The sequence below is a fragment of the Episyrphus balteatus genome, chromosome 3, assembly GCF_945859705.1.
Source record: "Episyrphus balteatus chromosome 3, idEpiBalt1.1, whole genome shotgun sequence".
NCBI lineage: Eukaryota > Metazoa > Arthropoda > Insecta > Diptera > Syrphidae > Episyrphus > Episyrphus balteatus.
Window position 1 is genome coordinate 79,231,581 of NC_079136.1, and position 27,564 is coordinate 79,259,144.

The 27,564-nt window shown below is 29.7% G+C and overlaps 3 protein-coding genes and 1 long non-coding RNA gene across 5 annotated transcripts; 2 read left to right on the top strand and 2 right to left on the bottom strand.

Annotated features, from left to right (window-relative positions):
* The first annotated feature begins 444 nt into the window (after positions 1 to 444).
* LOC129914828 (BMP-2-inducible protein kinase-like) lies at positions 445 to 2,516 on the top strand. Of its 2 annotated transcripts, XM_055994246.1 has the most exons (4): positions 445 to 683; positions 770 to 831; positions 1,269 to 1,418; positions 1,483 to 2,516. In XM_055994246.1, exons 3-4 carry the CDS (start codon positions 1,416 to 1,418, stop codon positions 2,362 to 2,364), a joined length of 885 nt encoding a protein of 294 aa, XP_055850221.1. In that variant the 5' UTR covers positions 445 to 683; positions 770 to 831; positions 1,269 to 1,415; the 3' UTR covers positions 2,365 to 2,516. The 2 variants fall into 2 exon arrangements, with proteins under 2 accessions (XP_055850221.1, XP_055850220.1); XM_055994245.1 differs by lacking the exons at positions 445 to 683; positions 770 to 831 and adding an exon at positions 1,104 to 1,211.
* Positions 2,517 to 7,439: 4,923 nt separating this feature from the next.
* On the top strand, positions 7,440 to 7,712 carry LOC129914575 (ataxin-8; the record flags this gene model as incomplete). The annotated part of the gene is made up of 1 exon (XM_055993899.1): positions 7,440 to 7,712. A coding segment is annotated over one exon (273 nt), but the record flags the coding sequence as incomplete, so codon positions are not given.
* A 1,181-nt stretch (positions 7,713 to 8,893) lies between these two features.
* LOC129915100 (uncharacterized) lies at positions 8,894 to 27,564 on the bottom strand. Its single transcript, XM_055994562.1, has 3 exons — positions 26,781 to 27,564; positions 26,476 to 26,659; positions 8,894 to 9,073 (listed from the first exon to the last, which is right to left on the bottom strand). The coding sequence occupies exons 1-3, from the start codon at positions 27,272 to 27,274 to the stop codon at positions 8,894 to 8,896; spliced, it is 858 nt and encodes a 285-aa protein (XP_055850537.1). The 5' UTR covers positions 27,275 to 27,564.
* On the bottom strand, positions 12,049 to 13,495 carry LOC129914576 (uncharacterized). The gene is made up of 3 exons (XR_008772197.1): positions 13,390 to 13,495; positions 12,971 to 13,136; positions 12,049 to 12,872 (listed from the first exon to the last, which is right to left on the bottom strand). It is a non-coding gene; the product is annotated as an uncharacterized LOC129914576 (long non-coding RNA).

Consider the following 27,564-nt stretch of genomic DNA (forward strand, 5'->3'; position numbering starts at 1 on the left):
TGGCATAATTTCGACTCCCATTAAGTCAAAATTACTCAAAAACATATAAAAAATACATTTCCGAATTTTGCTATTGAATACTTTTCGCATTTGATACAATAAGGACCTGAAAAATTTCACCTAAAAAAAATTCTATGATTTTGTCAACATGATTTTTTTTTGAGGTCAAACGTTACATAATTAAGGCCCAAATGAAATAAAAACTACTCACCTTTATAACTTATAAAAAATACATTTCTAAAACTTTGCTATTGGTTCCTTTTCAATTCGATAAAATAGGGACCTAAAAACAATTCTATGATTTTATCAATATGATCCTTTTTGGGGTCAAACTTTGCTGAATTCCGACCCTCATAAAATCAAAACTACTCATCCAAAATAAAAAAAAAAAATACATTTTTGAACTTTGATATTGACTCCTTTTCGAATTAGATACAATCAGGACCTTAAAAAACTCAGCTGAAACTAAAAATATTATGATTTTGTCAATAAGATTCTTTTTTGGATCAAACTTTGTAAAATTCTGACCCCCAGAAAGCGGTCGTATCTTACTCATATGCGTCTTTTTTTGTTCAAACTCAGCGAAATTCCGATCCCCATAAAGTCAAAATTACTCATCCAAAAGTCATAAATATACATTTTGAACTCGCCTTTTCGCATCAGAACCTAAAAATGGATCCCAGGTTTTTAATCTTTTCCGAAAAACCAGTTGATCAATATTATACTTTATTTTTTCTTAATGAACAATTAAATTTTTCATTTGTTCCAGAAAGCTGTCAATCTTCCAACAAAATTTATATAAGACTAATTGGAGACCCTTGAAATTGATTTGTAATAAAAATATACATATCGTCGGTGAAACCAGAAAAGTGTGTAACTCCAAATTTTCTGAAAATTAGATTTGAATGCCGTCTGTTAGACAAACCTAATACCTACCGTTCCTCAAACTCAGAATCCCCTTAAAGTTCATAGTTTTTATTTTATTAGCAAATAAGAAAATGAAAATTCATACAAATGCCTTCAAAACGATTTTGTTTTTTTGCTCTCCTATAAAATTTGCTAAAATGGAGTTACACACTTTTCTGGTTTCACCGACGATATACAAAATTAAAAATATACAAGTCGTAAAGTAGCCAAAAAAATGGTATCAATAACCGGATTTTTGAACACCTAATTACCATCAGAACAATTCGCCACAGGCCGGCCGGCGTGTGTTTACACATTTCCACCAAAATATATGAATGAAAAATTAATAGATTCTCTTACAGAAAAAAAGAAACAAGTCTTAAATCTCATTTGAATAATGATAAATTCCCACAAAAATGACGGCTATATAAGAGACTCACAAACGCTAGCCCCACTTCAGAATCAAACTTCATTTACTCATCACAAAAACAAAACTTTTAACAATCGTGATGGTTAGTATAAAATTTTGTGTTAATATTGTTGAAACTATGAATTCAGTTCAATATTTTTCTTTAGAAAATAATTTGGATAACAACGTTTTGTACAATCCTGTTGCAATGCAACGGAGATATAAGTCAAAGCATCAACCAACATTTACCACTGAATGCTTTCTCCAGAATACCAACACCAACACAAAGTCTTCTTCCACCTACATTTGAGAACCCAATCAAAGATTATACGGTTGGCTTAGTACCACCACCAATAGAAGGAGGACAATCAACTACCGATGACAGGAGACCAAAAGTCCAACATATACATTCCAGTCCCCATACACGTACAAACGACTTTATTAATACTGCAAGGCCATTCAGAAATTCAGCTCAACAACAACAACAACAACGAAGCGGATATACTACTGCAGTACATCATCAAATACATCACCCATCAAATGTACTGCATCAGCCTCAAGTTTATCAACCTAAGACGCCAATTTATCAGCCAGCCCAACAGTTCACAGCTCATCACCACCCTCACCATCATCATATCCCAACCACTTACAATGCGGGTATAGTCAGACAACCTGTGGCAACAGTGGCCCAACATCAGTACCAACATCACCATCATAACCATCCCCAATACACTCCTCAATACTACGAGCCAGTAACTCAGAATAGAGTCCATCATCAGCATTCGACTCACACGCAGTACGCGTCTATTCCGGTGCAAAGAGCACCAACTGTTGTACAACACGTCCATCCAAGTGTACAGAAATCAGCGCCAGCGTTTGTTCCCAGGCCTGTGCCTTCATCCGGTTCAAGTATAATCCAAACTTATCCTTCGGTTTCATATGTGGTAACCCCACAGCATGGTTCAACGCTGAATTTCGGAAATGCCAAACTTGATCCGGAATTGGTTCACATCATAAGTGAGGTTGTTGGTGGTGGTCAAAATCATTAATTGAATCGAACATTCTGGAAGAAATTCAAATCTTCAAATTTATATAAATGTACCTAATCTTGTTATTTATTATTTAGATATTAGTGTTTGTGTTTTTTGTTTTTACTCTACGTCTTTCATTACAATAAAAATGTGGTCTTTCTACAACATAAGTGTGACTTTTTTTCGGGTTTTAATTAATTCATTCATTCCAATTTATGTAAACTATTAAATTCAACCTCTGATTATTTATTAACTGGTTCCCTTTCGGCTTCCCTTGACCAAAACCCAAAGTGATATTAATATGATGATAGCTTTTGTGGTTGAGAATTGGTTTTGATTGTTTCATGAGATAAAAATATCTATCTACTTGTATAAATGGAAAAACCGACCGACAAAATGTCTAACAAAAATTAGTTGCTTAGTAATAAATGATCCATTGTGTGAATTTTTTTGGTGTTTGCATAAATTATTGAGAATGAATTAAATAGAATAACAAATTAAAAATACAAAAAAAAAAAAATATTATTAATAATTTGTTGTTGCTAAGTGAATTAGCATTGGAATAGTAATTTTAAACAAAATATTTTTTTTTTTTTGTTACAATATTTATCAATATTTTAATATTTTCAATTTTATACGAAAGACAGAAACAAAACAAATGCTTTGTAGTCTAATTTTTTGTTTTGGTTAATCGTTTGGGATTAGTTGATATCAAAAGCCAGTTCCACTGTCAACACTTTACAACTCATTTTTGTGTAACATTGGAATTTATTACTTATGTTTAAAATAAAGACCACTAATGTGCAAATCATAGAAAAAAATTTTCGTAAACAAGTAAAATGCACAACTAGGTTGAACGTACTTACTCTTATTAACGATTTTGATTAGAATATTAAATCTTTTTTATGTAAAAATTCATAAAAGAATGTTTTTAATGCAAATGTATGTATTTTATAAGAAATAAAATAAAAACTTAAAGAGTAATGTAAAATTTACTTATAAGATTACAAATTCATTTTTTCAATTTTTTTTACTTAGGTACTAGGAGAACAAAGAATTTTTTGAACAAGTTTTTATACAAACTTTAAAAAAATTCTTAAATTTCTTAAATTTTTGGTATGCCTGTAAAAATCAATTATTGACTCATTAAAAAAAAATTTCAAGAAAATTCATTGGTTCGTTGTCAAAAATCTCAGTTAAAAAAAAAAAAGAATTTTTTTTTAACCAAAAATGATTTTTTTAAGAATGTGTTCTTAATTTTAACACTAAAAATAATTGTTTTGACATCGTCAGAAATCACGAAACCGAATCTTTAGCAGTAGTCGTTAGCAACGGTTCAATTTTTTTTTTTTAATTTCAAAATAATTAATTTTTTTATATCAAAATCATTAGGGTTATTTTTGAGAAAAACAATCTTTCCCATTTTGATCATATGGCAAGTTGCAATTATTTTGGGCCATATAAAAAAATTTCAACTTTTTCTCTAGGGAATCACACAAAACTCTTAACTGTAGAGTGTAGACAGACTTACAGACAGACAGAATTGCGAAACCCACTTTATTTGTATTCTTTATAATCATGTCATGTTTGATTGTAACCTCGAGATCTATTTTTTTTATGAATCCTAAAACAGCCTTATAGCAGGTCTTTTAATACTATTAATTAAATTATTATTATTAAAAAAAAAATTTTTGAACCGACTCGTCGTCATAAAAAAATATTAGAAATCGTGCGTGTAAGAAGGTAATATAGTCAACTCCCTCTGAGTCGTAGTTTCACGGACACGAACATTGGTTGGAGTTAGAAGGAAATTCAAGTTAGAAGCATTAGGTAATATACATAATCTTTTTTCGAGAACAACAGGTCATTATTCTGTATTCAAAAATTCTGTAAAACAAAATCAAAATTCTGTATCTGAATAAAAAATTCTGTGTGAACAAAATTCTGCATTCCATTATTCGTGTTTTCTATTACTCTGTATTTCAAAATTCTGTATAATTCCAAAATCTTGTTTTTCAAAATTCGGTAAATCCATAATTCTGCTTTTCGAAATTCTATAACTCCAAATCTCCACATTAATAGCCTGTTTTCACTAGAGACCAAATAAGATAATTTCGCAAATTATCTCATTTCGAAAGTATCTATAAAAAAAAAGTAATTGAAATTTGAACTGACCTAATTTGCGAAATTATTTTATCTTTGCCTGTTTTAATTATATATTTACGATTTGACATTCCAAATGAGAAATTCAAATTAAGGAAGTTGACTGTATTGTTAATACAGGGTATCCCAAAAGTAATGGAATGGTTCAAACGAAACATGCTGATAGAACAACTTGAGGGCTCTCAGAATTTGGTAACTTGTTCATCCCAAATTCTTACATACACTTTTCTATTAAACCCAGTTTTTGTGAAATTTCGAATATTCCCTAATTGGCAACATCCGCCCATAATTGATTTTTGATTTTTACAATTCTTTCATTTAAACATAGCCCAATAATTATTGCGAACAATTAATTAATCAAAACATTTTATATATACCATCATAATCCATTTCGGTACAAATTAATTAACAGTTCCAAATTTAATTAAAACTCAATTTTTTACTTTTACATATGTAGTACATATTTGAGAACAACACAACAGGGTTCTTCAGAACAAAAAAAAAAAAAAACAAACAAAACCGTTTTACAAAACGAAACTCTTACTTACCATTTCTTTTGGTCCACGACTGTTTTGTTGAAGGTTTTTTAAATTTTTATTTTAAGTTTTTCTTAAGAAATTATTTTTTAAATGTTTTTTTCTTGATTTTATTTAGGTACATATTTATTTTTTATTTATTTTGACTTTGATATAGTAGACTCTATGATATTTTTGCGTTAGCAAAGTCGTTGTTAATTTTTCGATAGAACTCACCTTAGAAGTAAGCGTAATATGCAAAAAAACGTTATTTTCGACATTTGCAAATTTAAAAACCATGATATCATCTTAATGACTCTTTGAAAAAAAAATGTCATAACTGTTTTTTTTAGGGAATTACAAAACATACAAGTCTTATTTTTGATAGGTTGAAATTTTTTGTACATAATTTTTTAGGTGAATAATTGTTAAACAAAATTCAATAAAAATATTGTAAATAAATTATTTGTAGTTAGAGAAAAATAAATTTAAACGTATAAAAACGGAAAAATTTCAAATAAAAATTAAAAATTATTTGTATTAACATTTTGATTTACATACAGATTTTTTAATGCAATATTTGATAAGAATTAAATAAAATTCGAGAATTATTTAAGTCCTGAACTTTTGATCTACGGGGTGTATCAACATAATTTTGGGAAATAACGGACACCCAAAAAACCAACATTTCCAATATTTAACCTTGAATAACTTTGTATGCATACATGGTATTTTTGAGGATTTTTGACATTTTACTTTAATCGATGTTTCAATGCTCTGTACCAATTTCCAGTTCTATCCAAATTATTTCTGGGTTTGCACTTGTATGTCCATTTTGTATGGGCTAATATGGCTTTTTAAATCACTTTAAATCAGACTAATAAATATTTTAAATTTTCTATCCTATTTTATTTGAAGCAACAAAAGAAATTAATTTATTGATTTCAAGTCTTTTTTCACATGCGATTAGGAAACTACCGACTTTATTAATTCAGTTGAATATTTATAATAAAACAAGAGAATAAAGATTATCTTTTTTTATTTGAAAGATAAATTTAATTTTCGCATTAAAAGTCTGTCATAAACAGGTCGCTTCTCTATGGTCTAAGAATTATTGTGCTTTAAACAATTGAATGGCATTTTCTAGACAAAAATGACTTAACTAAAATATGAAAAGTCATGTTTTGGCTTTGTGTATAGGTACATAATATAAAGAAGAGGCTTAAGAATTAAAATATGATTAGTTGAGTAATGTTGAGAAGCTTGCAATAGACAGCAATGACAGAGTAGGTCAGGCTGTTTTATATATTTGTATGTGTGTATAAAAGCACTCAACACTCTTACACTATTTCTCTACCTCAATTTTGAAACTTTTTAAGTTTAATGTGATGTCTTGTTTGCAAATTTAAATGATGAAATTTTCTACTTTTTCGTTGATTTCGGTCTTCTTTTCTTATTATTTCTTAGAAGCACCACCACACCAGTACACAAAACGTTCCACTCCAAAAATCACCCAACTCGTTAGCATAGCGACAGCTAAAAATCCTAGTGCTGGTACAAAGTGCTCCATGTCGACTGTCGTGTCCTTCTCCATCATCTCTTGACTGCACTGTGGTTTATCAACCGACCACAATTTGTCGTGGTAGGCCATTATACCAGTTTCGCGAAATTGTAAAATTGCACTAGTAAAGTGCTCCTTGTAGGGTGAGCCGTGTGGAACGGCTGGACATGAAAGAAACGGTGGGTCCATTGCCACTTCCTGCAGATCACAGAATTCTGCTTCGGTAAGTTGTTCTAGAAAATATAAAAAAAAAACAAATAAGAAATAAGAAAATATAATTACATTTGCAAGATTTAGGTTGTTTTTGTAAGCATCAGGAAGTTTGTTTTAAATAAATTATGCTATGCAATTCAAAGGTACATTGTACAGTAAATGAAAGAAAGAAGAAAAGAAAAAAAAACATTAATTTAATTTAAACAAAAGCTATGTAATACAAATTCTGTATAGATACAAATGCATAGATATAACTGAAATGTATCACTAAAGAAAGAATGTAAAGGAGTTATTTAAAAATCCAAACTGTGTTAACAGGAATTGAAAAATTTGTTTGGATTTAAGTAAATACCTAAACATATGAAACAAATCCGAGTTATCATTTTTAACCCAAGAACGGACGGACCGAAATTATTTCCGCGAGCAGCCTTTTTCACTATGAGTAAACCTTTCTCAGGTAGTCCACCTAAAATCGACTTTTTGATTTTTATTCCTTTTTTTGCATATTTATTGTTAAAAACAATATCCGATTATATTTTTGAACATTTTTAATTAACAAAAGAAAAATTAACTTTGAATTAAACAATTTAATTTTTATAATCTTTGAACAACAACACCAACACCAACACCAACACCAACAACAACAACAACAACAACAACAACAACAACAACAACAACAACAACAACAACAACAACAACAACAACAACAGCAACAACAACAACAACAACAACAACAACAACAACAACAACAACAACAACAACAACAACAACAACAACAACAACCACAACAACAACAACAACAACAACAACAACAACAACAACAACAACAACAACAACAACAACAACAACAACAACAACAACAACAACAACAACAACAACAACAACAACAACAGCAGCAGCAGCAGCAACAGCAACAACAACATCATCAACAAAAACATCATCAACAACAACAACAACAAAATGGCATACTTAAGGCTATGTGAACCACCACATAAACGGCTCCACCAAATGTAAAATTAAAAATACTTATAAGAAAAAAAATGCTTTAACAATGAATTACTTTACTAAACTTATTCATTTTATATTCAATATCCCACTAATTTTGTGTGTATCTACAAAAAACAAAAAAAAAAGTGTTTTACACAATATATAAATAAATCAAAATTATAAATTCATTAAATTGATTGTGTACCTTTTAATATACGATATGCTCTGACCACAGCCACATGAAATGCATAACCGCCTCTGCCAATTCGTTCCAAACCCTTCTGTAGTGGCAATATATTTGTTTGAGGATTCCTCATTATGCGATGAACATAAATATCCTTTGCCATTTGGTTCGAAGTATTGATGAAAAATTCATAATTATATGCAATATTCTCCATGCCCACATCCAGGCTACTGTTGAATAGAGCTGGCATATTGATGATGGTCCTCGGAACATCTGCCAGCAGAGAGCCAACTATGAATGCCGAGTAAAATTGATTCAGCATCACAGCGAATATGCAAATTGATATAATTAGCGTGCGAGTGGAAACAAATTGGAACATTTGGCTTGGTCCTTGAAGAAAGATCGCCTCCAGGATGATCAAAGTAAAAAAATCCAATTTATTTTCAGCACCATCACCAGTAACAGCACCAGCACTAGAACCATCGTAGTTGCCGTAGCTTTCACACTCGTGGTGCATCGTAATTGCCATTAGGAAAACTCCACCGATGATGACTGCTAAAACTGTGCACCATACAGCCGTTGTGAAGGGCTCTAGGAATTTGTTGCGAATGGGTGAGCGTCGCGGATGTCGAAATAAAAAACGTATTCTGTGTTGATGACCAAAAAGAAATCCTTACTAGGTATGTGAAAAAAAAGCAACTAGAAGGAAATCGAATTTTGTAGGTACGCACATTTCCACATGCACTTCGGGTAGATAACGAACAGCAAGGACGCGTTGTTGAGTAAACCGTAATGGGGATAATGAAATTGCTACCTCGCCGTTAAGAAGGTTCGCCATGACACCGGTCCAGTTGCCATCTTTGTAAACACCCCAGGAGTCGGAAATGACAATTTTAAGTCTGTGAAAAGGTGTAATGTACTTGTTCATAGAAAGAAAAAGAATTTGAGATAAAAAAAAGAAATGTTTGCTACTTTCCGAAAATTGTAAATGTCCTTCATAATCTTCAAGAGATGATAAGTTTTACGCTGCATAGCGTCTAAGTGCTTTGCCTTGTAACTTTCAATGTAAGCTGAAAGTGATGTTTTCTTTGGGGCAGCATTTATCTGGTGAATAGATTACTTTAAATAAGTTTTGAATTGAGTAGGTATCTGCTTGCATGAGAACATAATGTAGGTTATTTTTTTTTATTAATATTATAACCTTAAAAATATTTATATAAGGTATAGACATTCATAAATTAAGAATAGATTTATTCATTAAAAAAAATAATTTACCATTATTCTGAGGGCCTGTTTTAGGAATGTTACGTCTGCAAATAAATTAGGTTGTAAATAAGTTTACACAACTTATTATTTGTACTTCTGGAATACACCAAGAAAGAGCTTAAAAGTGAGTGAGCCTATGAGTTTTTATTTGGACGTAGAACTATCCAGTTTTTATAAGATAAGTTTTTATCTTGAGATCTTGACAAAATAGGCACTCAGTGCTTTATTTTATTTTAGAATTTGAAGTTAACCTCTGGTAACACAAGATCAAATTATAAAATGAGCGTGTTTTTTAATTTCATATTTTTATTAATGTTAAATAAAAAAAAAATAAAAAATCATCAATTATTTTCGCTTATTTTTCGTCTGAAGTTATACCCCTGCATCTTATTTTAAAAGGCTTTAAAATTCTTTGGTGCATTTTTTTGTGTTTTGTTATTGTTTAGCAAGTCGAAAAAATGCTAAACTGCAACAGTATTATCAACCAAAAAAAAAGATAAACCAAATTTAACAATTCAAGGTCTGAAAACTGATTATAAAATAATTTTTATTTTTAAGAAGAAAAATTTAAAAAAAATGGAAGCGGGTGACGGACGGTTCTTTCCCATAATTGTATGCAATACTTGGTAATAGTCTCCTCTAGCGCATATGACAACCTGGAGTCGTTTGTCCATTCCACTAATTAACTTTTGAAGATTTTGTTTTAACACTTCTTTCACTGAAGTTTTCAGTTGATCAAGACTGCTTGGAGGTGGATTTCGGTCGCGAATGCATCTTTTCAATATTTCCTACACATGTTCTATTGAATTCAAATCCAGATTTCTGTGTGGTTAATCCGAAGCTGGAATATTAAAATCTTGAAGATATTCTCAAACTACTCTAGCATGCATTATCGTGCATCAGACTAATCTGTGGACCAAATCCAGGGGTGATTTGAACCAGATGCTGTTCGAGGGCATCAGTCAAGTTTTTTTGGGTACTTAACTTAGGTCTAGAAAGGCTCGCTAACTCCGTAGGTGTTGTAAAGCAGATTTAACTCCATGACATTTTATGACTCTTCTTTAAAAGGCTCGCGGGTTAACAGACAGACTTCAGCAAATCTCTCCCCAAATCTTCCCGACAAACATATTATTCCATACCTTTAATTTAAGATCACTATTGTCTCATTTTAGAAAATAACCATGATGCTGTGGCATAAAGTAATAGCAGGACTTTACTTTAAAATAAATTGAATGTGCGTTAAATTTGAGCAGGAGTGTAATTATAATTCACACCCAGAGAAAAGTCGGTGTAAAATTAGCCTATTTCGGGGGCTAACTCTGCTTAGGACTAAGGCAATTTTGGGGTAGCTTAGTCCTAGGCTAATTCTGCCTATTTTCCTAAGGCAAATCGAAAATTTTCAAATTTACCTAAATCCTAACATAAAATTTACCTATCTTACCTATTTCCTAAGGTGATTTAAAATTTCCCCTCCGAAGTTTTACCTATTTCCTAAGGTGAATTAGCTTAGTCCTAGGTTGATTTTACGTATTTTCTAAGGTGATTTAGCTTAGGCCTAGGCAGATTTTACCTAGTTTCTAAGGTGATTTAGCTTAGGCCTAGGCAGATTTTACCTAGTTTCTAAGGTGATTTAGCTTAGGCCTAGGCAGATTTTACCTAGTTTATAGGGTGATTTAGCTTATTCCTAGGCAGATTTTACCTAGTTTCTAAGGTGATTTAGCTTATTCCTAGGCAGATTTTACCTATTTCCTAAGGTGAATTACATTTTCGGAATTCAATTTTACCTATTTCCTAAGGTGAATTACCTTAGTCCTAGGCTGATTTTACCTAGTTTATAAGGTGATTTAGCTTAGGCCTAGGCAGATTTTACCTAGTTTATAGGGTGATTTAGCTTATTCCTAGGCAGATTTTACCTAGTTTCTAAGGTGATTTAGCTTATTCCTAGGCAGATTTTACCTATTTCCTAAGGTGAATTACATTTTCGGAATTCAATTTTACCTATTTCCTAAGGTGAATTACCTTAGTCCTAGGCTGATTTTACCTAGTTTCTAAGGTGATTTAGCTTAGGCCTAGGCAGATTTTACCTAGTTTCTAGGGTGATTTAGCTTATTCCTAGGCAGATTTTACCTAGTTTCTAAGGTGATTTAGCTTATTCCTAGGCAGATTTTACCTATTTCCTAAGGTGAATTACATTTTCGGAATTAAATTTTACCTATTTCCTAAGGTGAATTACCTTAGTCCTAGGCTGATTTTACCTAGTTTCTAAGGTGATTTAGCTTAGGCCTAGGCAGATTTTACCTAGTTTCTAGGGTGATTTAGCTTATTCCTAGGCAGATTTTACCTAGTTTCTAAGGTGATTTAGCTTATTCCTAGGCAGATTTTACCTATTTCCTAAGGTGAATTAGCTTATTCCTAGGCTAATTTTACCTATTTCCTAAGGTGAATTACCTTATTCCTAGGCAGATTTTACCTTATTCCTAGGTAATTTTTACCTATTTCCTTAGGTGAATTACCTTATTCCTAGGCAGATTTTACCTATTTCCTAAGGTGAATTACCTTATTCCTAGGCAGATTTTACCTTATTCCTAGGTAATTTTTACCTATTTCCTAAGGTGAATTACCTTATTCCTAGGTAATTTTTACCTATTTCCTTAGGTGAATCCATAGCTGAAAAAAATCATTTTTGAAAAAAAGAAAAAAATCATGTAATTTTATAATTATAAATATAATTTATTTTCGTTTTGTTTGTTTAAACATAAATTACTCTTAGATTAAATATAAATTACTCTTAGATTTTTTAATGGAAGAACATGCTTTCTTTTTACAAACTCACTTCAGCAATACATTAAATACAGTACTGGACAAAATAAAAAAAGCACTATCCGAACATTTATGCTATTCTCGCTCCCCAAGTTATCAATAAAATAATCTTTAGTGAGAACTTAAATTAAGAACTTAAATTATTTTCTCTCTCGTTTCAAGCATTTTTTACATTATTTCGACAGAACCGTATAAGGATAGTATTAGACTTTCTTAATCACTACTTTAGAATATTTTATTGATGACTTGGGGAGCGAGAAAAGCATAAATAAGAAAGTTCGGATAGTGCGTATTTTATTTTGTCCAGTACTGTATATGTAGAACATGGACTGTACAAAATAATACATTGATATAATTTAATTAATTAATGCATTGATATCATTTAGTAAAGTTGAAACAGAAGGTATTTTTTTACAGTCTTGAATATTAAAGAAAAACATTTGTATAAAAACCCATACCGAAAAACACTGTGGAGGGTATTGAATATTTAATACATAAACGAGCTTTAAATAAAAAATAATGCAGTCCAAATAAGTATCTAATTTAAACATAATATTGTCCAAGGACACATAAAAATTATTATAATGAAATCTCTCACCAACAACAATTATTAGGGGCTGAAGTTTTGTTTTCGATTTTAAACATTCCTCCCTTTTTATTTTTAGCATAGGTTCGACCTGGCCTGCACATTCCACTTCCAGAGTGAAAGATGATTTTGAATCTTCAATTGTAAATTTCTTCAATTTACCATTAAACTGCTGCGATGATGGAGGCAACACTCCATGTAACAGAGTTGCATAGCCAATATTGACGTTATCTGAAAATAAATTAATACGTCATAAGTAAAAAATAATTAAAAAATTAAAATAAAACAGAATTTAAAAAAAAAGAGTTTAAATAAAAACAAGGTTCTACCTATGTCAAGGTCGTCAATATTCTCCCTGAATTCATTGAGGAATGATTTAAGAGCGCTGCACTTGATCCTCGCTGTGAACAATTCTAGGGCTATTTTCGAAAATTGTTCCCATTTGGTGAAGTCGAACCCATTATTCGGTTTTATAAAATTGTAATCCATGGCAATCTGTTAATAGACAGAATAAAACATACTATTATGTAGAAGATTAAAGATATTGTGTACATCAATGTAATTAATTAAAGTTAAAGAAATTTTTTAGTGATATAAAATATATACACAGTTTATATAACTGAAAATACTCTTTTATCCCAATTTAATTGGCTTATATCAAAAATGGTTACATCAGAAAGCGTCGAGCGTTTTAACAAAATGTGCTCTACGCTTTTTGATCTTATAAAAACCTATTAAATGTTCTTACCAGTTCTGGCGCTCGTGAATATTTGTAAAGCGGCCACTCCTGAAGGACTGTCTGGAGGTCAATGTCAGAGCTTTGGGAAATTATATCCCTCCTGAATGGCATAGTGTTTAATTATTGTTTAGTAACTGTTTCCCAGTCCCGGTTATGTTTCAGCTCGTCGCAAACCCTTTGCATCTCGGTTTCTGTAGGAAACATTTTTACGACCTCTGCCATGTACGACCCCTAAATGTCTTTTGTATGAAGATAATCCATTAAATATTTGTTGACATGATTTTTCAAAGCATTTCAAATTGCTTTTTTTATCACAACCATGTAGAATTTTCAAATGCATGAATAATTTTTTTAAGCAATTAAATTCTTCTGAGCAGATAACGCAATGCATTTTCAACTTGTTGGCTGTAATAAGAATAAGAATTGTTTTTTTTTTTTTATTTCGGAACTAAATCTATTAAGTATTTTAATTTCAAAAAGAATTATCTTAGTCATTTAATAGTAGTGATGGAAACTATCGAATGATTTGAACTATCGATAGTTCATTCATCCATTCATTCATTTATTGATTCGGATAAAAACTATCAAATAAACTATCACATAAAAAAAATCATTCGAATGAAAAAACTATCGTTTAAGAAAACTATTCAAATGAAAAAACTATCGTTTGAAAAAACTATTCAAATGAAAAAACTATCGTTTGAAAAAACTATTCGAATGAAAAAACTATCGTTTGAAAAAACTATTCGAATGAAAAAACTATCGTTTGAAAAAACTATTCGAATGAAAAAACTATCGTTTAAGAAAACTATTCAAATGAAAAAACTATCGTTTGAAAAAACTATTCAAATGAAAAAACTATCGTTTGAAAAAACTATTCGAATGAAAAAACTATTCGAATGAAAAAACTATCGTTTGAAAAAACTATTCGAATGAAAAAACTATCGTTTGAAAAAACTATTCGAATGAAAAAACTATCGTTTAAGAAAACTATTCAAATGAAAAAACTATCGAATAAAAAACTATCAAATGAAAAAATTATTCGAATGAAAATAATAACTAAATGAATGAATGAATTATTTATCGAATGAATGAATATTTTAAATTTATATTTTAAATTCATAGTTTTTCTTTTTATTGGATAGTTCCCATCACTATTTAATAGTTCGGTGCCAATTGAAAAATTATTATCGCTCATAGAAAAAAAAAGTAGAATAATCCTTAGATCAAGAATAAGAATGATTTGAAGAACTGAAATGTTTAATATAAAATGATAAAGTTTTCAAACTTGACTCAGTAGCTGCCGAGTAGAAGTGAGAAAGTTTCTTATTTTAAAATTGTTTCAAATCAAACTTTGTAATTTTTAATTATACAACAAAATCGATTGCGATTAAAGTTAAAGATAAAATTGTAGATTGCAAATTTAACTAAGTTTTGTTACAAATTTAGATATGAAATTCAAAAAATTATGTTTAATGGGGTTGGATTTTGTTAAGCTGCAAAGCAATCAGCTAACAAAACTTAAAAAAGCAATAAAAACTTTCTGTGGACATATTCTTCTATATCGCTAGTACTTAAATACCTAATCATTGATTGAAAATCATACCTTTTGACACCTTTGACTCCTGACCAATCTTGTTGAAGTTTTTTCACGTTTCTTCTATCAGCTTTGTTTTGGGTCTTATTTTACGTGAAGGAATGGTGATTTTTAAATTGTTGATCGGCTTTAATGAGTCTATATGAAAGTATAGAGACAAAATTTTATTAGAGTTAAGAAAAAAATAAGTATTTTAAAATTGAACAAAATGAACCACGTAAGTAAGTAACTGGGTCAAATTGGTCTTCGAATTGAGTTCATGTAAAATGAATTTGGACTTTGTGAAGCTGCTGAGTTATCAGCTCCCAAAAGTAAAAAAAAAAACAAATAAAACTTTTCGATGGACCAATTCTTATATCTTTCAGCTGGGTACAAATGGGTTTTGAGTACTGATCTATTTATTTTTATAGGAATGATTTGCTCTATCTTGGTATTTTTGATGCCCAATGATAGAGAATAAAGAGTTTATTGTGCAAAACCCAAAGATTACAACTTTGTGACTTAATCCCTTTGTACCCGGCGGCATAGATATATGACTAGTACATACTTAAAAATCTAACCATTTATTGAAATTTGAAAATCATACCTTTTTCTTTATCTCCTGACCAATGTTGTTGAAGTTTTTTTCACGTTTCTTCTTTATCAGCTCTTGTTTTGGGTCTTATTCTACGTCAAGGAATGGTGATTTTTGAATTGTTGATCGGCTTTAATGAGTCTATATGTAAGAAAAACAATTTTAATAGATAAGAAAAAAATAAGTATTTTAAAATTGAACAAAATGAAGCCAGAAACTCATTGAATTCAAACATATAAGTATATAGATTCAAAATTCAGAGCAAATACTTTCTGTGGGCATAAAATTATAAATGCCTGGTACTTAAATGGCAAAATAATGATATGTAATTATGTAAAAAGCATACCTTTTGTTCCAATTTTCAAGCGTTGCCTCTTGATTTTTTGGTTAGTTTTTTTTTTTCGATTTCGTTTTTTTTTAAATAAGGTATAATCATGCCGGCTGCCGCGCTGCTTTAATGCAATATTCATAGTTATAATTTTAAATCACAGAATTATCTTTATGGACAGAAGCAAAGATCAAATAAAAAAGGAAACTTTCCCAAAATAAAACTTATTTTGTAAGATAAATTTAATTTAACGGAGTAGTTCACACGATTTGTATTATTAAATAAATAAAAAAGAAATGTTGAATAAGTACTTTACTCCCAGTGAAATAAAAATGCAAATATATAATGATAAAATTGTAAAAAAGATTGTTGGTTTACTTACTTACTTACTTTGATATATTTTCCAAAACGCTTGTTTTAATTTACTGGTTCACAGTATTTATGTCTTCTTTTCTTTGTTTTTCCTTGGTTATTGATATTATAATTCACTTTTTAAAACAATTTTTACACGTTTAATATTTCTTAGCACTAAACTGAACTGCACGCCATGAATTTACGAAGAGAATCATGTGCAAGCACGCTTTCTAACGGAATCTGAGAACGAATTTACCTTAGGCCTAAGGCAATTCCAAAAATCTAACACAAAATCACCTTAGGTCCTAGGTAAAAAGCGAGAATTTACCTTAGGACTAAGGCAATTCTAACAAAACTAACACAAAATCACCTTAGTTCTAAGGTGATTTGATGGCGTCACTAAAAAATTAGCTTACGCCTAAGGTAAATTCAGCTTAGAACCTAGGTAAATTTAGCTTAGATCTAGGTAAATTTATGTTAGATCCTAAGGTAAAATTGGCTTAGGCCTAGGTGAAATTAGCTTGGGTAAAAATTATAACTAATAATTTTGGAGGGAAAACAAGACATGAGCGTATCTTTAAGGGGCATTTTGGGTATAAAGTGAAGAAGAATAAAAGCAAGTGAAGCAGGGTAACAAATGCATATTTTGGTTATTTTCGTTCGTTTATATTTACATTGCGAAAAGTAGGACAAAGGCGTCAAATAGTCAACTAATAATGTGAATTACTTTTAATAAACAGATAAATGAATTTAATAGTTTAAGGTGAATTTACCTTTGATCCATAAGTAAAATTAGGTTAGGCCTAGGCAAAATTACCTAAGGCCTTGGTAAACTTAGCTTAGGCCTTGGTAAAATTAGCTTAGGCCTAGGTAAAATTTTATTTGGTAAAAGTTATAATAGAATAATAGTGGCGGGAAAATCAGACACGGGCGTATCCTTAAGGGGTATTTGGGGCAATAATTGAAAAAAGTAAATCATTATAATCATTTTACATTTTTACTGCATTTGTCACATAAATCTTATTTCTGACAATCAATTTTTCAATACATGTATTCTTGATTTTTGTTTTGGTTTTCTTTATTATTCATAAAGTTTACGCGACTTTTAACTAGAACTATTACTTGACTTTGTTAAAATTAGAGTGAACAAAATTTCTCAAAAATTATATTTTCAAGTTTTCCTAGTTACATTTTGGTGAGCCCAAACATCTGATTTGATGAATATTATGGAATATTATACAATTTTCGTATTTATTTAAAACACATTATTTATTACCAAAAAGCACACATTATGCGCTGTTTCATTTAGTTATGTCTCTATCGTTCCAAAGCTTGAGTCACTCTAAAATCTATGAACCATTCATTAATTCAATGTTTGTGAGATGTTTTATTTTTCAAAAGTCGCTATAACTTCTAAACGAAAGCGAAAATCAAAAAAACTTATTTGATATATTCTGTCGGAAATTAAAAAATCTACAACTTTTATATCTGACAATTTTTCAAAAAAAGCAAAAATAGAAAAGATATGACGAAAAAAGTAAAAAATTCATGTCTTTGTTTGAGAGATGTTTTTTTTTCACAAAAGTCGCTATAACTTCAAAACGAAAGCGAAAATCAAAAAAACTTATTTAATATATTCTGTCGGAAATTAAAAAATCTACAACTTTTATATCTGACAATTTTTCAAAAAAAGCAAAAATAGAAAAGATATGACGAAAAAAGAAAAAATTTCATGTCTTCTTGTTTGCGAGATAGAAAATAGAAAAGATATGACGAAAAAAGTAAAAATTTCATGTCTTTTTGTTTGAGAGATGTTTTTTTTTCACAAAAGTCGCTATAACTTCAAAACGAAAGCGAAAATCAAAAAAACTTATTTAATATATTCTGTCGGAAATTAAAAAATCTACAACTTTTATATCTGACAATTTTTCAAAAAAAGCAAAAATAGAAAAGATATGACGAAAAAAGAAAAAATTTCATGTCTTTTTGTTTGCGAGATAGAAAATAGAAAAGATATGACGAAAAAAGTAAAAATTTCATGTCTTTTTGTTTGAGAGATGTTTTTTTTTCACAAAAGTCGCTATAACTTCAAAACGAAAGCGAAAATCAAAAAAACTTATTTAATATATTCTGTCGGAAATCAAAAAATCTACAACTTTTATATCTGACAATTTTTCAAAAAAAGCAAAAATAGAAAAGATATGACGAAAAAAGTAAAAATTTCATGTCTTTGTTTGAGAGATGTTTTTTTTTCACAAAAGTCGCTATAACTTCTAAACGAAAGCGAAAATCAAAAAAACTTATTTAATATATTCTGTCGGAAATTAAAAAATCTACAACTTTTATATCTGACAATTTTTCAAAAAAAGCAAAAATAGAAAAGATATGACGAAAAAAGTAAAAAATTCATGTCTTTGTTTGAGAGATGTTTTTTTTTCACAAAAGTCGCTATAACTTCAAAACGAAAGCGAAAATCAAAAAAACTTATTTAATATATTCTGTCGGAAATTAAAATACAAATGTGTAACTATATATTTATTTGATTTATTCATATCAAACAAATTATTTATTTAAAGAAAAATTTGTATTTCTAAATAATTTAATTAATTACAGACATTTATTTATTTTCGCACTTTTGGAGGGAAAATTGCCTTAGTTCTAGGTAAAATTAGCTTAGGCCTAAGGTAACCAAGAAATTTTGAAATTTTTGCCGGGAAAATTACGTTAGGCCTAGGTAAAATTTGCTTAGGCCCTAGGTTAAAAATTCTTTCAATCAAACCATGATGGCCGATCAACAACAATAACGAAATTTCGTTGAAGTGAAAAAAAAAAACATTTTTTGATAATTATTAAAAAACGAACAAAATATGTGTGTTTTCGTTTTTTTTTTATGGTAAACATGCCTATACAAAGGAAAAAAAAAAACACAAATTTATTATTGTTTTTCAATAATCGTTTTAGTCATTGAAGTGTTTTCTTTTTTTTTTAATTGAAGAAAAAAGGAAAACATTTCATTCTTTTTGGCGCAAAAAGCAATTTTCCCAAAAAAAAAATTAGCTTAGGCCTAAGGTAATATTACCTTAGTTCTAGGTAAAATTAGCTTAGGCCTAAGGTAACCAAGAAATTTTGAAATTTTTGCCGGGAAAATTACGTTAGGCCTAGGTAAAATTTGCTTAGGCCCTAGGTAAAAAATTCTTTCAATCAAACCATGATGGCCGATCAACAACAATAACGAAATTTCGTTGAAAGTGAAAAAAAAACATTTTTTGATAATTATTAAAAAACGAACAAAATATGTGTGTTTTCGTTTTTTTTTTTATGGTAAACATGCCTATACAAAGGAAAAAAAAAAACACAAATTTATTATTGTTTTTCAATAATCGTTTTAGTCATTGAAGTGTTTTCTTTTTTTTTTAATTGAAGAAAAAAGGAAAACATTTCATTCTTTTTGGCGCAAAAAGCAATTTTCCCAAAAAAAAAACTAGCTTAGGCCTAAGGTAATATTACCTTAGTTCTAGGTAAAAGTGTAACATAAATTGCCTTAGTCCTAGGCAAAATTGTGTTAGGAAAATAACATTTGAAAAAAATTTTCCCCAAAAAAAAAATTAGCTTAGGCCTAAGGTAAAATTACCTTAGTCCTAGGTAAAAGTCTAACATAAATTGCCTTAGTCCTAGGCAAAATTGTGTTAAAAAACTAACATTTGAGGAAAATTTTCCCCAAAAAAAAATTAGCTTAGGCCTAAGGTAAAATTACCTTAGTCCTAGGTAAAAGTCTAACATAAATTGCCTTAGTCCTAGGCAAAATTGTGTTAGAAAACTAACATTTGAGGAAAATTTTCCCCAAAAAAAAAATTAGCTTAGGCCTAAGGTAAAATTACCTTAGTCCTAGGTAAAAGTCTAACATAAATTACCTTAGTCCTAAGCAAAATTGTGTTAGAAAACTAACATTTGAGGCCCTAGGTAAAATTTTGTTAGGCCTAAGGTAAAATTACCTTAGTTCTAGGTTAAAAAACTAACAAAAATTGCCTTAGTCCTAAGGCAAGTTATGCTCGAAAAATAACATCCATAGAAAAAAATTCACCTTATCTATCTAAGGCAAATTAGCCTATTCTAGGTAAATTTAGCTTAGGATTTTCGAGCATAAATTGCCTTAGAACTAAGGCAAGTTATGCTCGAAAACTAACATTCATAGAAAAAATTTTGCCTTAGGCGTCTAAGGCAATTTTACACCGACTTTTTCTCTGGGTGCAGTGATAATATGTAGTTTCATTCAATTTTTAAAGTAAGCAATTTATCACCAATGTTTTCTTATGAAGTTTTCACCTAAAATCATCTTCCGTTAACCGACTATACAGAAAACTATTTTTTCTGGAATAAAAATATTACGTATACGTCACAGTGACCCATAAATCATTCGATTTTTTCCCAAGCTATTATAATAAATTAATAAACAAAATGACACTTGCATGGTGATTTAATAAGCAATAAACATTAGAATAGGTAACTTTTAAACCTTGAAGTAACAGTCCATTAAATAAGTCAAAACATTTTTGATAAAAACGGAAAATATAAAATTTCTTGAATAATCGAAATTTTAAATTCTTTTTTTTGTATAGTTTGATCTCTGACAAAGAAAGCAAGATACTTTAAAAAAAAATTCTTAGAAAAGGTCTGTCACAACATTTAAATTCGTTGGAGTTTTTTTTTGTTATCAAGTATTAAAATTGCTTCAAAAGTAATGAAAACTCTCTTGAGTCAATTCCAAATGTGACGCATATGTTTCCCTTGAAATATTTGTAACCATAACGTTAATTGGTTAAAAGGGGAAACCCCTCTGGACGACAGCTTTTTCAATATTTTTTTTTTTTTTGAAAAATAGAAAGTATTTATTGAAATTTGGCCTCGAGTTTGCACCACGCAATGTCCAGGTGCAGAAAATTATTTATAATCAAAAAGAGAAATTTTATCCATTAAAATATATACTTATACGTTTGTATTGTATGAACCTAAATTTAGTAAAAAAAAATTTAAAATAAAAATTAGAGACCAACAAAACGAAAAAACACAATGTTTCTTTATAAACAAATTGTTAAAAAAAATATTTGTTGTAAAAATTATATTTAACTTTTAGGTTAGCTTCATTAGTTTTTGAGTTACGTTGCACGAGTTATAAATGTCTACTTCGAAACGGCTTATTTATGAGTTTAAAGTTACAAAATAAGTATTTAATTTATTTTATTTTTTTCAAATTTTAATTTTATTTTTACAAAATTTTAAATTGAGTCTATTCTCAACTAATTGATATTTGTTAATTAATTTTCATAGACATTTTTAAAAAAGTATACTAATATAAAATTAAGTTTAAAACATAATTATAGGAACAAAGTTAAGTTTAACATATTTATTATATTGGCTTTAAATAATCCCAGTCTTGTTCTGTGGATATGTACATTTGTACATATGTAACTCCTCCCTTGCGAGTATGAACTTAATGAATAAATGAATAAAGTTCATAATATTATTTCATATAAGCAGCTTCTTCGTTGATTATATGTTATTATATAAAAGTTGATTAGCAGAGTTTGTCAAAATGAACACATTTATCGGTATAAGGGATAAGGATTGGATTTTTATTCAAATTCAATAAAGTTTGAAGTTCATAAAAAGTTTTAAAAATAAGAGAGAAAAAAAAATTAAACTTTTAAATCAAGAGCATAATCTGTTAATCAAAAATGAATGATCATAATTGTTTGTTGCAATGGAGACGGATCGCCGCGATATGAAACTAAAATAATTTGAGAGATATTTTTGTTGTTGTTTTATTAGTATTTATTTGAACAAGCTGAAACTTTTCTTTTTGGTTTCTTTCTTATTTTTTGTTTATGGACTTTGCGTTTATTTGAAGTTATTGTTATTTTATGGTTCTTAACAACCTTATGCTCATTAAATCTAGGAGCCAATTTGTTCCTTCTATCATCTAACTCGTATATTGTCTCGTTTTCTACAAAATCTGGTGGATCAGTTCGATTTTCATTTCGTTTTTCAATATTCTTTTGTTTGTTTTTTAAGCTAAGACCATGAATAAGTTTCGTCAATTTTTTATAGTCTTCTACATGCTGATCTAAGTATTCCTGCTCTGTTTTGGCATTTTCTTTCGTATATAAAGGGTTTCTTTTACTTATATGACCGTTGAGTAATTCAAAAGGTGTCAATTTTGTAGCAGAGTGTACACTGTTGTTATATGTAATTACTGCCTCGTCAATAATTTCACCAATTGCTTTGTTGTTGTTTTGTGATTTGATAATTCTGATAATTTCGGTTAAGGTAGAGTGAAATCTTTCTAAAGGAGAATTACCATTAGAGCTTTTGGCGGATATTGTATGATGGTTAATCATATGAATATCCAAAAACTCTTTGAAGGTAGAAGAGATGAACTCACTGCCATTATCTGAGACCAACAATTTGGGTATACCATGATGAGAAAAGAAGTGTTTCAACGATTTTATAATGTTAATACTGTTTCGAGCCGAAATTAAATAAACACATGCAAATTTACTAAATTTATCTATAATGGTGAAGAAGTTTTGTTTACAAACTGAGTAGATATCAACGTGAACAATTTCTAATGGCATAGACGGTGTTTGAATTACTTCGAATTTTAAAGGTTCTCTTTTGCGGTCATATTTCTGTTTTTGACATATTTCACAACTGTTTATTGTGGAAGTTATTGTGTGTTTCATATTAGGAAAATAATATTTTCTTTTCAAATGATTAAAGGTCTCAATTATACCTCTATGATTCGAACATTTGTGATAGTCCCTTATAATATTTTCTTGTGTGTCTTTTTCAGTAACATCTTCTAGAAAAATGTTACATCTAACTAATTTTAAATGTTTGTTACTGCTAAAATAACTTGAATAGACAGATTGTACGGTTTTAAATGTGGTATCATCAGTAAGTATGGCTGATACTCTTTTTGTACTAAGAAAATCTTTAAAAATATTAACGATGACATTTTCGTCATTTATTTTGCTATGTTCGATTATAATTCTTTTCTTTCTTTTAAATAAAATGGTTAATTTTTGGTTTATTTTGGTCTTTTTCTCATTATATTTTAAAATTATTTGATTAGAAAACTTATTTAGAGGGCGCTCCGATATAGGTATCCCGTCGTTCAAGTTCTCTTGTGCAGAATGTAAAGTAGATATTTTGTCTTGTTCATCATAATTGTTTTGAACAGATATTAATTCCAAATTTTCAATATTGTTCCCTTGGTTAATATTTATTTCTTTTCTTGATAGAGCGTCAGCATTAGAGTTTTGTTTTCCTTTCTGTTCTGGGACAACGAACATTTTCGAAATCAAATTGGGTTTAAAACTTAATGGAATTTTTACCTTTTCTGTTTCTAAGAATGAATTTTTTAAATCTATGTTCATAGCAAGTTTTTTCATTATATCGGTTCCAATGAGCCCATCGAAATAATTGTGGAACTTAAAAAGCAAAAAATTTAGAGTTTCATCTGTTTTAAATTCCAATAAGTTCTGTACATTTATTTGTTTATTTACTTGTACTTTATCAAAGATAGTTTTGATTTGTAACGGTTTAATGCACTTTATTTTTTCATTTTCGATAACTTCTGGATTAATAAAGGATTTGTTACTTCCTGTATCTATTAAAAATTTTAATTGTTTTTTGTATAAACTCTTAATAATTATGTAAGGTAGAAGGTTTGTATTATGATTGTTTAAATCTAAATACCCAACTGATTGTCCGAGGTTTTCATAGTTTTCTTCAACTTGACTTTCAATATTAAAAGTTTGTCCATTCCTATTAGTTCTTCTACTTGTAGTTCCACTATATGTGTCCATTGGCTCTGGAGGTGTACTTCTGCTTAAATTAGATTGACGGCTTTGAATAGAACTACTATTGTTAGGTCTAAAGTTATTGATCTGTCTGGAGTTATTTTCTTGTCTAAATCTTTGGTCTTGTCTATTATCTTAATTTTGTCTTGAATAATCTGGAATGTTTTCTTGCCTATAGTTTGTATTTTGTCTGAAATTATTTTGTGAAAGGTCATTGTTATGGTTTTCTCTTGTTATGTTTTGTATAGATTGGTATTGATTGTATGGTTGTTGGAATCTTTGAGTGTAAGTATTAGTATTTGCAAAAAAGGTTCGTCTGTTTTGAAATCTGGGTGTTTGTGGAATCTGTGACCTATATTGAGAGTTTTGGAAATAATAGTAATTTTCTTCATGTTGACAAAAGTTAAAGGCATCAATTAGTTTTGTGGGTCGCATTGACCTAACAGTTGAACCTAAAGGCTCTCTTAGACCGGACAAAAAGATGTTAAGACCCATTTCTTGATAAAGGTTTTGCTTTGCTTCGACAACACTCAAATTTGTTTCATGAACCTTTATGTGATTGATCATCGCAGAAAGTGTTTCAATTACCCTTGAATAATAGGTTTCTACCGATGATTGATTCTGTCGGAGCTGGTGCAAATCCCTTATCAAGCTAGTTTCGTTTCTTTTATCCGCGTAATGAATAAGCAAATTATTTTTAATATCTTCCCAATTCACATCAGTTCCATACATATTAAGAGCTTCGTTAGCTGGGCCAACAACCTTATTTCGTATGGCTCTTAAAACAACTTTTTTATATGCAGGATTTGAATTCAATTGAGGCATAAGTTCTAAAATTTCCTCTACATTACTGATGAAGTCAAACAATAACCGTTTATTTCCATCAAAAGTTGGAACATCTTTAATTGCATCCGGAATTCGGAGGGAATTAAAGATATCAACTGCTGTATTGGAAAACATGATCGACTTTGAATCTTGATTCGTTTGTGATTCAACAGATTTGCTCAATGAAAGATTATATTGCAAGACTTTTTTATTTAATGTTAGATCTCTTTTAATCCAACTAGGACAAAAAAGGCGACTTGTAACTTTATTTTTTTGAGATTTTGATTTTGGGATAGGTGGCATAGAAAAACCGATAAAAATGCACAAAATTGACTTACCCACTAATCTTCTTTTTCGTAATTTATATTTTCCTTCTTGGTGTTGCTTCCAGTTAAAATGTTCCAGTTATAAATGTTTAGTTTCCTTTCTCTCTTTTTTCTATTTTTGTTTTATTTTATGGTTTCTTTTTTTTTCTTTTCTATCTATTTGGTCACGGTGCTTATTTTGTTTTATATCTTCCCTTTTTTTTATTTTCGGGTCCACGGAGCTTAAGGTTTGAAAACCACCACTTCAATATTCCGTTGAGGTGTGCTCCAACTTGTATCCAGTCCTTGTTTAGCTACTTAAGGATTTTCGCTAGTAGGTCTTCTGGATGCAATATTCCCAGTCCGACTGCGCCAGTTATAAATGTCTACTTCGAAACGGCTTATTTATGAGTTTAAAGTTACAAAATAAGTATTTGATTTATTTTATTTTTTTCAAATTTTAATTTTATTTTTACAAAATTTTAAATTGAGTCTATTCTCAACTAATTGATATTTGTTAATTAATTTTCATAGACATTTTTAAAAAAGTATACAAATATAAAATTAAGTTTAAAACATAATTATAGGAACAAAGTTAAGTTTAACATATTTATTATATTGGCTTTAAATAATCCCAGTCTTGTTCTGTGGATATGTACATTTGTACATATGTAACTCACGCTGCGGAAAAACGTGTTTCGAGAATAATGCGTTTAAATTTTTCGTTTTCGTACAGTTTGGAGTGAATCACTGAAAACAGTTTCTTTGGTTGATAAATGAATTTTTTAGGCAACAAAAAAATAATGCAAAAATAAAAAATTTCAGAGGCATTTCCCCCTTAATTGAGTGCAGATTATCATCTATTAAGATGAATCATATTTACTGTTCAAACTAAAATACATTGAAGGCTAACCAAAAACCAATTTTCCTTATAACGTTCATCATAATTAAAACTATCCCATGAAATGTATGTTCAAAATGTCAACCATTTAAACATACATCAAGTAGTGTTTAAATCCATTTTCAAACTTGTCATATTACCTATCAAAAACTCAAACATTTGAGCATTTGATATTATATTGTGTTGTGGTTAACTCTCTCCACAATTTTCACATTAATTTATTTAACCTTTTTCAAAATTCAGATCAATATCATATTTTTTTTTGTTTAAAAAATATGTGTTTAAATTGTATATTATTCTATTCAATACAACCTCCAACTGTTATTAGCAAATTAAAAATTCAACTCACCACAACTCCGCCACTCAAGGTTATATCACTGAAATTCCTCCGGCGTTGTACTGTCGTTTGCCAAAAATATGGTAAAACTTGCATGCCTTCACTGTCACTCCAACTGCCTTTCTCCAAACTCTGAAAAGCAGTGCCACACTGATGACACACTTTGTACAAATCATATAGCCGCAGAATGTCTTCCCTGGAGAGCAGAAAAAGTTGCAAGGACGCGCATGGATGGCGTAGCAATGGTGATGATGATGGTGAAATTGAAATTTCGAAAACCGATTTAAAACTAATTGAATTTTCTATACATAACTTACTTTTGCATTTTTATACCAAGTGTTATATCTGCGTCTATGTTTATTTCAAGTTTCGCAAGTGCCTCCGTTGCCATCCCAATGCTTTTACTCAGTATAAACCATGCTAGTGATGAATTGAAAAAGTTGTTGGCTGATGCAGACTTTAAGATGGTGAGTGTCTCTGATTGGCACTCAATATCAAGGGAAACTCCAACTTTTGGCGGACCTTTTTGGTAGAAAAAATCCTTGAACTCAAAGTTGTTCGCAGCGTCGTCGGAGTGTATTTGGCCAACATAAATATATGACAGATAAAAAGATTTTTTTGAAATCGCCTTTAGCTCTTGCACAGGAAGCGCAACATCGTTGCAAATTATAATGATACCATGTTTAAGGTGGTTGTATTTTAAAAAATCGCCAAAGGATTTCACTTGAAGACAGGAAAAAGTACCAAACAAAAAAGTGCTCTGCAATAGAAAAAACGCAGCGATGTATAACGCCATCGCTATTGCCATCATTGCAGTATAGTATAGCGGTGTGGTTGTGTAGGGGTTGCTTTCAAATAAAAACGAAACTTTATCCACTTCGTTTTAAACGAATAAAATTTACGACTTATGCAGGAGATTTATACTCCTTAGCGATTGAGGCAATTAATTTGCTTGCACCGTTTGCGACAACGGTCGACATTCTGACGCATAATAGCTGACAAAAAATGACACATTGGGTAATTTACATCGTGTAAAATGTCAACCACTCAGACACTGCAGGCAATTTTCTTCTTTTCTTCTTCTTCTTGGGTAGCTATTAA